The following is a 10,271-nucleotide window of genomic DNA, read 5'->3' as shown; positions in this document are numbered from 1 at the left end:
GAACCAAGGAAGATCCAACTCCCGCAGGACGGTATCAATTTCCGGATCATAAGGAGGCATGTAATCAGTTTTAAAAGTGTTCTTAAGAGATTGCACAACAACATGCTGAATATCCGTCTGCCCATGTTGGAGCTGAGAACACCAAGATCATCAAGTAACGAGCTAATATCATTTTTCTTCTGTCGACATTTGACCTTTGAGAATAGAAGTTTAGACGGGCAATCACCTTTCAAAATCCAGTTTTTTTTTCTTACAACGTTGTCTCCAGAATTGTAGTTGCAATAAGATACTCTCCTTTGAAGTAACAACATTTGCCATGTAGAGAGAGGCATCATGAACCGTGCGAAGTAACTCTCCCAAGATCCTTTGAGAAATGTTTCCAATTGACACCCCATAACTTTTTGTTATTGAAACACCAATTCCTGATTAGTGACTTGACGTGTTCCAGATTATTAGAGAGAACGAACATGGGAGAGCCAGAGATATATATTTAATTATTTATACCATATCTCAATAATAAAATATGGAGTACAATAAATATGTGCAAAATAGCAAATCATAATAAACATAAATAACCAATTCTAACCATAAAAGAGTGCAAAGTTTAATCAAAATCATGTTAAACCTCAAAATAATACGACTATAATTTAAAGGTAATTTTATACATTCAACTCTAAGTAATCCTTCTTAATCTCAATTTATAATGAAAATTACTATAATTGATGGATTGATTGGGTCAAAAGACGGTCAAATTTAACATTGAACTAGAATATTTTTGAGGATGCAAACTTATTAAAAGGTACCAAGTGTTCTAATAAATTAAGGCCTTGTTTAGTTCAACTTATTTTTACTTATTTCAGAAAAAATAAGTTCTGATCAGAAAAAATAAGTTCAGATCAAATCATCGTTTTACATGCAATTTTTTTTATTGCTAAATACTCTCTCCGTTTTTAAATACTTGCTCCACTTTTCTTTTGCGGCAGTTTTTAAATACTTGCTCTATTTCCTTATTTGGAAAGTTTTTATAATATTAATTCATTTTTCTCAACTAGTGGACCCAATTTTATTACTTTTAGATTCTCTCTCCTCCAATTTACCTTCCACCAACCCCGCTATCTGCATATTTTAATACTTTCTCTAATTTCTCTTAAAACTCCGCGCATGAAGAAATGGAGCAAGTATTTAAAAACGGAGGGAGTATCTTTAATTTCATAATAAAAAAATTATGAAAATTACATATTATTAAAATACACATTATAACGAATTTAACCAGATCTCACTTGATATATTTTTTCCCTACAAGTTATCGTACACTTAAGGTTAAAGTTTGGTCAAAACAAACAATCAGATCTATTCAGACCAAATCGTTTATAATCAAATCAGACCATTTCAAATATAATCAAATCAGACCAGAACAGATAAGTTCAGATAAGCAAAAATAACGGTGTATTAAACAGGGCCTTAATCCCCATATATATATACTCGAACACCCTCGTATGGGCAATGGATAATTTGTCAAAATCTTTTGACTAAAACAGCCTAACATTATGCCTGAAAGTTGTGGAAATTAAGATCGTTTTTTTTTTTCGGCAAAGAAAGAATTGACAAAAAGCTCACTGCACCCTTCTCCTTCAATTCTATTACTCCCCTGCCTCCCAAAAAGCCACTAGAAAAGCAACCAGAAAAACCCTTGATTAAGCTTCAGACAATTGAAAATTTAAAAACATAAAAAATTCCAAAAAAGAATAAATATTTATTCCTAGTACCTACTCCTTTATCTACTGTTTGCTTCATTACTCTATCCAAATACTGGTAATCTCTTTAAGTGCTCTTTTTATCCAGTTTTGAGCTTCTTCTTCATTGCTTTTGGTTTTGTAAAGTAATTATTTGTACATTGAATGATCTATCTCTGAATTTTGACTTTTTTTCACTGAATTTTGATGGGGTTTTGCTTCTTGCTATCTGGGTTCTTTTGATGTTGCCTTTTGTATAATTGGGTTTCTTCAGAATTTTTATTTTTTGCAAATTTTCAGCTTTAATTTGATGACTTTTGGTGTTTAACTACTAATTGATGGTTCTTTTCAGTGGGGTTTGCGATTTTGTACCAAATTTTAGCTCAATTGTATGATTTTGATTGTGTTTTCAGGTGCTAAACATCAAATTAAGAGAATTAATTGCAAAATTTTGTTGGGGAATTTTTATGTGGTGTTTGGAATTTTGATCTTGTTGTATATCATGGAATCCTGGTGGTTTGATTCATTGGATAAGGGTTTTGAATCAAATGAAGCAATCTCTCAATCTGATTCAATTATTAAAGGTAAAAATGTGTTGATAGGTTGGGAACATAAATCCCCTCTTAGCAATGAGGATAGTGTGTTAACCCCTAGTCAACGATCAGTCGAAAATCGTAGTTTTTCTGAATTGGGTATTGCAGAAGTGGTAAGAAGACAATGTCCTACTGATTCAACAAGGAATGAGTTAGAGGATAATGGTAGTGATGGAGATATTTATAGTTCTTATGTTACTACTAATGCCATTTCTGGAGATGATGAATCAAGTTCTAAATTTTCAAGCTCGGTTATGGACTCAAGTAGCCGTGAATCACCACTCATTGATTTGAAATTGGGTGGATTTGGTGATAATCCAAATTCTAGTTCAACTAGAACAGCAACAGCTCATGTTTTGTCTTCAGCTGACTCTTCAACACCTCCAAAAAGGGTTCGAGTTATCTCTCAGGCTGTACATTGCCAAGTTTATGGCTGCCATAAAGATCTCAGTTCCGCGAAAGATTACCACAAGAGGCATAAAGTTTGTGATGTTCATTCGAAGACTCCTAAAGTTATTGTTAATGGTATTGAGCAGAGGTTTTGTCAGCAGTGTAGCAGGTTTGTGATTCTCCTTATTCTTTATCCACTTATGGCCTTATGGGCATGAGTACATTTAGAGCTTCTATTCATTATGTAGGAAAAAGTGGAGCTATTGTTTTGCAATATTGTTTATTATTCTGGATCTTTTGGACTGCCTACTAGTTTAGATTCATCAGGTAAGACCTCATCCTTCCGATCCTGGGTTGTAGATACAACATTACGTGAGCAGCAGTGAACTTGCTAATAAATCTCCTCTTAACCCCATATTCACAAAACTCTTGATTGTGCTTCCTGTTAATAATTTACCAGCTATCTTGATTGAAAGAAACACTGATAACATTATGTTTTTGACGAGAATTTGCAGCTCGTGATAGGATCTCTTCTTTACCTTTTGATAAATCCAAGTTTGTATCAAGTATCAACTTATGCTTGATGCATCTGGTTGTAAAATTTCAGCTAAGCTCCTAATTTATTATGTTTTGCAATTAAGTAGTATTAAATTTCCAAAATATTTTGCTTTCTTCATGTTTCGTGATGTTTCATACTCCTCTTTCATACAATGTCTACCTTTCTAGACTTTTCCTCGTAATCCATGCCACTTGCGTGTGTGATACAATCTTAGAACACATTTTGAATATTCGGTAACTATTAGTTATTCTAATGGCTAAAAGTGACATTTTCAGTTGTAAAAACTGGCTTTTTGGTGATACAGGTTCCATTTGCTGGGTGAGTTTGATGATGGTAAGCGAAGCTGTCGTAAACGACTTGCAGGTCACAATGAAAGGAGAAGGAAACCTCAAGTAGGCTTTAGTAATAGAAATGGGAGATCGTTTCAGTCATACACTGGTAACATCAATTTATCCTCTTTACCTCATGAAATTTTTGAAATTAGTCTCACCTAGTAGAAAAGTGTAAGCTGTAAATGTGTGACATTTATAGGCTGTGGATTAATATGCCACTTTCAATCAATTTGGATTCTGCGTCATTAGGGGGGAGGGGGTGGTCTTACTTTTTTGACAAATAATAGTGAGGGTCTTTTTTAAATGGTAATTGATTATAGGGTTCTTTGTACAGCGCAATGCTCTGCTCTGCAATGATTTAGCCCACTTCTAGATTTTGGTTAAGAAAATTGGAGCATTTCAAATCCAAGAAGTTGTTAATTCCTTCGATATGATGCAAATGAAACCTTTTTCCCCTCCCTTGGAAGTGTCTTCTTTACATCTTCAACTTCATTTTTTTGTGCATACTATACTAATGATTGGATCATGATTACCTTTCAATACCCATGATTCACACCATGCCCTCTCTGATCCAAAAGCCTACAATTTGGAGCAACTTACCTGCTAATTGTTGCCTAATTGACCTCTGTCTGCATTTTAATTCTATGTTGTTATTCTTGTACAAAGTATATATATTAAAACAGAGTTGTTGGTGGTTTAGACACTCAACTGTAGAATAAAATGTCTTAAAATGTACCTTATCTTGCATATATTTTCAACATGTATGATGTATCCATACATTTTTATCATTGAATTGTCATTTAATACCTTGTGAGATCCACCCTTGGCAAGAAGAAAGTAAATAAAAAGGAAGGTGTTGGAGAAAACAAACTTTGGTGCTGAATGATGACTATTGTTAAGCTGATTTCGATTTTCTCTTTTTTTTGCATTCTGTCTCTTTGTAGTTTATTCAGTCCAAAAGAAAAGTAGTTTTTTTAACCTGACATCTTTGCTAGCTAACCTAGTATTTTTGTTACCTGGTCATTGCATCAATCATTATATGGTAATGCACATACTTCGCAAGTTTTTTTTTTTTTTTCAATAATGTCCTAGCTTCTATAGAGTGTATTTCATGGAAAACAGCATCATGCCTTTTTATAACAATAGATATTTTCAATGCTCTGTAGGAAGCAATTTTCAGGGGTTTACACCTACCTCAACATCCTTTATTTGCCAAGATATACTACCAAGAGGCATTTCCCATACAGTGAAATATGGAACGAATGATTGGGTTAAGCATATCAAGGTTGAGGATGGAACAGGCTGTACACAAACGCCAACATATAGTTGCATAAATCGACAGCTTCAGCCAAAATCTATTTTGCCCCCTTATGATTTTGAAAAACAGTTCCCTTTTATTGACAACACAAATAATACTGGAACACAATTTCCCTTTGGCAAGAATGTCAATCAACATACGCCTGAAATAGTTTCACATTCCTTGTTTCAAACAAACTCACCTAGGAATGAAGACTTGGCTCTTTTGGACGCAGCATCAACCGTTCAAGAATTAGCAGGAATATCAGAGTCCGGTTGTGCTCTCTCTCTTCTGTCATTTCAATCACAAAATTCTTCTGGCCATTCATCTGCAATGCCTGGATGTCACCCTGTAGTTATACCAAGCAGTAGTCCACAATATAGTGTGAACGAAGTCTCTGAAAAAATCTTTGGAAATGGTGCTCAGGCTTTAACAAGTGAAGTTCAAAACAGGTATTCTTCGGTTATTGTCAGCTCTACAGAAAGAAATCAACCAAGTTTCATGTCAATGCTTAATTATGGTAATAATGCACACTCTGAATTTGGAAATGAGATACACCACCGTTCCAAATTTATGAACATCAAGGATCATTTGTTGTGTGAAGATGGGACAACTATTGATTTGCTTCAATTGTCATCTCAGCTGCAGCGAGTGGAAAACCAGAAGCTGTCTGAACCTCTTAAGCAGGACACTGAAAATTCTTTCTGCCTTGGAATGATATGAGAGAAAAAATGAGGTATGGGAATAGAGTAGTATAGTTCACTTGTTCTCTCTATAAATGCTATGTGAACTTCATTTCTGTAATTAATCACTATGGAGGTCGGCAACTCCCTCCACTATGAATGCTATCATAAAATTCTTGCTTTGTCCACCATTGTGCATCATCCTTTAGTCAAACAAAGATAGCATTGGTTTTTCAAGTTATAAACATAGTGTTGTTCAAAGTATTTTTGTCAACATCATCCTTCACCATTTTTTGGTTCTTTCTGCTAAGTTGCCAATTCTGTTTACTGTGAACATTGTCATCGTTCATTAGCATGACCTTTAGTTGCAGAAGCATTACTTTCTTTCTTTCTTTTTTTTTTTTTTAATCACAGTCTGCATGAAAGATGCTAGTTTCCAGATCCCGAATATACCTCACTTCTAATAATTCTTATTATAAGTGTCGTTGCTTAATGACTTTTATTTGTTGCACATTTACATTCTGTGTTAACCAGGATCAAAGAGGACTGAAAGCTAGACGCTTATCATATTGTGAAGACAGCCGCCCAACCATTGAAAACTTGGTTACTACATACGAATTTTCAGTACCATTGTTATCTAACAGCTCAACTGTTGAAGCTCATCTATCGAGAAGACCTAGGCAAGTAGGCAGGTATACCCTTATCTGGGATTAGCATGGTTTAAATCAGTCCAACAAATTGTGTTAATTGACTTGTATACTTATAAAACTATTAGCATATTAGTATCGTCAATTTTGTCTATCTGAAAAAATTGTAAAGGTTGATGTAAAAATCTGTCGAATTCTATTGCATCAGTCTTCATCCTTGTATTTTGCAAGGAAGTGGCACGCAGCAAAGCTGATGGCTATCTTATAATTTACACATCAAAGCAGTTCAAGAAATGGTTGCTAGCGCCTAGCAGTTTCGTTTTCTAGGGTCCAAATGTAGTTATGGAGTACAAATTAGAACATGCGAATTGGTACGTGTCTAGACTGTCTATGTTGGTACATGTTAGTATGTTACGCCACTTACTTGGTACCCCGTGCATTATTACATGTGTAGTCTAGTTTAACAAAATTAGACGAGTCCCAACTTATTATCTTGATAAACAAAATTCGTTTATTATAAAATCATAAATAAATTAACAAAATTGTCAAGTTAGCATGATCATTTTGCAATTATATTAAGTAGACCTCATAGTTACTAAAATAATTGTTGATTTATTTTCAGTTTTTTCTAAACAAAATTTATTTATCAAGGTGCTAAACTTGTATTTCTCATATAAAACAATGTATTGCGTTTTTGAACTTATTTAGCATAACTAACACTAAACTCCTAATAATCAAATATACATTTTGGTACTCAATACTCCGTAGTTAATTATTATAAAACAATTTATTTATTTTTTTTTGAATAAAAAAGGTAAAAATAAAGACCTCAAATCTCCACTGAGGAACCGACGATGAAGAAAATACAAATACGTAATACTCCGTATATAATAAAAATTTACTTTAATAAGATGAATAATTAATTATAGTATATTTTAATAACAAAGTCGTTGTAGTATAGTGGTAAGTATTCCCGCCTGTCACGCGGGTGACCCGGGTTCGATACCCGGCAACGGCGATTTTTTAAATTTTTTTTTTTTTTTTTTTGGCATATATATTTATCGTATAAAATTTATATTTCTTGTTGACTTATTCATAATCTTGGCTTTCAAGGAACAGCCAAACCGACAAACCCTGTATTGTTCATATACACCAACATCATATTAATTTCTTTTCATTATCAACCCTTTCCAAATATTCTGTTTGTCTTTAAACCCAACAAAAATTCCGTCCATCTATAGAAATCAACTAAGCTCAATTCCATTACAATTCTTTCTTTAATTCTGTTTTGCTGTTGTTATTAACTAGTATTCGTATTGGTGGCTTCGAGTTTACAGGAAGGAGTCGAGGAGGAGGTTTAATCATGGAAATATAATCAAACTATGTTTTCATGATTAAACCTCTTCCACGACTCATCCTCAGAGTTTACAGCTTTGACGATGAATTTCGCAAAGAAAATCAGATTTCGTATTGCAAGATTTCATCCTACGATGAACTAGCCAAGAAGTAAACATTAACCGGGCTGATGATCATGCACATTTGCAATACAGGTATTGTAGTTGGTAAGTCAATCAAAGAAACAAAGAAATCCTAGTTATATTTGTATTTGGTATTGAATTGCCATTTGTCAAGTGTAGTTTATATATTTGTATATGGCGGAGGGGACAATTTAAGGGTAATTTTAACAATTTTAGTAATAACTTTAATCGTTTTTAAGGGTAACTTTTATTTTGTAATGCGTTTGATTTATTTTAATGTTTAATTTATAATAAATGCAAATACATGCTATGAAAGCCATATATAATATTGGTTGGTTACCTGTTATATCAGGACTTGGGAATGAATCTATTTAAGTTTTTTTTTTTAAAAGTTAAGTTTAATATTTTCCTACACATTGTCACATTCCCAAGAAAATTAAATTCAACATAGAGGTGGAGATCGAGAGGATTAGAGGAACGAGCAAGGTGATATCAATTACTAGTAGATCGATTGGACTTGATCGATGGTGCCCTTAATTAACTTTTGTTTATATTATTATATATGTAATTAAACTATTGTGCTTTGCGATGTACTTTTAATCGCTTAATTGATGCGCTGTTATCTTTTGTCCATGATTTGATGTTATTGTTATTTCTTAGAAAGGTAGATAATGTTGTACCTATTTAGTGGCAAGATGAGATACTCGTGGTGAATCGGGCCTAATTTGTATGGAGTCATTTCGCTAAAACTTCGCAATTTTGGCAGATTTGAATTTGCAATATAATAATAAGAAGTGTGTTTCAAACTAATTGTATTTTCCAGAAGAAAAATAACTTAACATATATTCTTTCTTGGAGATGAGTTGTTGATTATCAAATATTTCATGCAATGTGTAGCAATGCATAATTTGTTTCAAAATAATTGTATCATTTTATTTTCACATTTTTCAATTCATTATTTTGATTATAAGTAATTTTATAATGTTAATTTTTTTTAAAAAAAAATTAATTTATATTTCATGAGATGATTTATATTTTGCAAGGAAGTGGCACATAGAGCAAAGCTGACGGCTATCTTACATTTATACATCAAAGCCGTTCAAGAAATGGTTGCTAGCAATTTTGTTTTCTAGGGTCTAAATATAGACTATATAGTTATGGAGTAATTATTTACCGAATTGAAACATGCGAATTATACTGGTACGTGTCTACGTGTTACATGATATCCCGTACAATATTACATGTGTAGTCTAGTTAACAAAATTAGACAAGAGAATTCCAATTAATCATCTTAATAAACAACATTTATTAAGTGGTAAATTCTTAAATTTATCAACAAAAATATCCAATCAAACATGGTTGTAATTATATCAACAAGTGAACCCCATATATTTGTAAAATAAAAAATTGTTGATTTTTTTGTTTTTGTCATTTAATAAAAAATCATATTTATTAATATATAATTTATTTATCAAGATAATAAACTAATATTTTTTTCAAATTAGACCATGTGTTGTACGTTTGAACTTATTTAGCATACCGCGATTTAACTAACACTAGTCCTAAACTCCTACTATACATTTTGGCACTCACTAGTCATTACCCAAGAGCACAAAAAATAAAAGTGAAAAACCTCAAAAATTCCACCGAGGTACCGACAATAAAGAAAATACAAATATACAATAACAATTACTACAATTTAATTAACTTTAAAAAATAAATAAATCAACACCAAAGTCGTTGTAGTATAGTGGTAAGTATTCCCGCCTGTCACGCGGGTGACCCGGGTTCGATCCCCGGCAACGGCGAGTTTAATTTCCAATTTTTTTTTTCCACGTATTAAATTATGTTTCTTGTTGAATTGTCCATAATCTTGGGTCTTGGCTTTCAAGTAACAACCAAATTGACAAGCCCTACCCTATAAATTTATGTTTCTTCGTAATATTGGCTTTCAAGGAGGAGTAATCGATGAAGAGGTTTGATCATGATTCATGAAACTATAGTTATTTTAATTATATTTTCATGATTAATTCTCTTCCACGACATCCTCACAGTTTACATCTTTGACAAACGTCGCAAATAAAAAATCCAAACCATAACTATTGCAAGATTTCATCCTACTAACCAAGAAATAGACATTAACCACACTGTTGTTGGTTGTGCAGATTTGCAATTTAGTTAAGAGTTATTTATACACACCCACCGATACCACCATGTTAAAGGATCAACTCAACCAAAATCTTAAACTGATGGTTGAGGTTCATGAATATGTTTTATACTCTATCACCTACTACCCAAGAAATAAACATTAACTGGACTGACGATCATGCAAAATTGCAATTTAGTATAAGAGTTACAATTAATCAGTTATTATACCTAGTAATCAATCAAAGTCTTTATTTCATAAGTGGGGTCGGCTAGAAAAATTCATATATCAACTAGGGGTGAGCATAACAGGGTACCCTATAAAAATTCCAGGAACCGGAACCTGTTGCAACAGGTTCCTCAAAATGGGAACCGGAATCGGAGGTTCCTGAAAATTGGGAACCGGAACCTACA

General features: G+C 32.9%; 1 protein-coding gene and 2 non-coding genes across 6 annotated transcripts; all 3 read left to right on the top strand.

Moving 5' to 3' along the window:
• The first annotated feature begins 1,314 nt into the window (after nucleotides 1–1,314).
• LOC110722224 (squamosa promoter-binding-like protein 13A) lies at nucleotides 1,315–6,528 on the top strand. Of its 4 annotated transcripts, none has more exons than XM_021901493.1 (5): nucleotides 1,315–1,812; nucleotides 2,147–2,885; nucleotides 3,580–3,713; nucleotides 4,774–5,640; nucleotides 6,122–6,528. In XM_021901493.1, the coding sequence occupies exons 2-4, from the start codon at nucleotides 2,236–2,238 to the stop codon at nucleotides 5,625–5,627; spliced, it is 1,638 nt and encodes a 545-aa protein (XP_021757185.1). In that variant the 5' UTR covers nucleotides 1,315–1,812; nucleotides 2,147–2,235; the 3' UTR covers nucleotides 5,628–5,640; nucleotides 6,122–6,528. The 4 variants fall into 4 exon arrangements, 3 of the variants coding, with proteins under 3 accessions (XP_021757185.1, XP_021757186.1, XP_021757184.1); XR_002511558.1 differs by lacking the exon at nucleotides 1,315–1,812 and having other exon boundaries at nucleotides 1,837–2,885; nucleotides 4,774–5,424; nucleotides 5,547–5,640; XM_021901494.1 differs by lacking the exon at nucleotides 1,315–1,812 and having other exon boundaries at nucleotides 1,837–2,885; nucleotides 4,774–5,356; nucleotides 5,547–5,640.
• Nucleotides 6,529–7,180: 652 nt separating this feature from the next.
• Nucleotides 7,181–7,252, top strand: TRNAD-GUC. Its single transcript has one exon. It is a non-coding gene; the product is annotated as a tRNA-Asp (tRNA).
• A 2,196-nt stretch (nucleotides 7,253–9,448) lies between these two features.
• TRNAD-GUC lies at nucleotides 9,449–9,520 on the top strand. Its single transcript has one exon. It is a non-coding gene; the product is annotated as a tRNA-Asp (tRNA).
• Nucleotides 9,521–10,271: the final 751 nt, after the last annotated feature.

The sequence above is a fragment of the Chenopodium quinoa genome, unplaced genomic scaffold (assembly GCF_001683475.1).
Source record: "Chenopodium quinoa cultivar QQ74 unplaced genomic scaffold, ASM168347v1, whole genome shotgun sequence".
In the NCBI taxonomy this organism is placed as follows: domain Eukaryota; kingdom Viridiplantae; phylum Streptophyta; class Magnoliopsida; order Caryophyllales; family Amaranthaceae; genus Chenopodium; species Chenopodium quinoa.
Note: the sequence above shows the minus strand (reverse complement) of the source record. Positions and strands in the feature narration are given on the sequence as shown.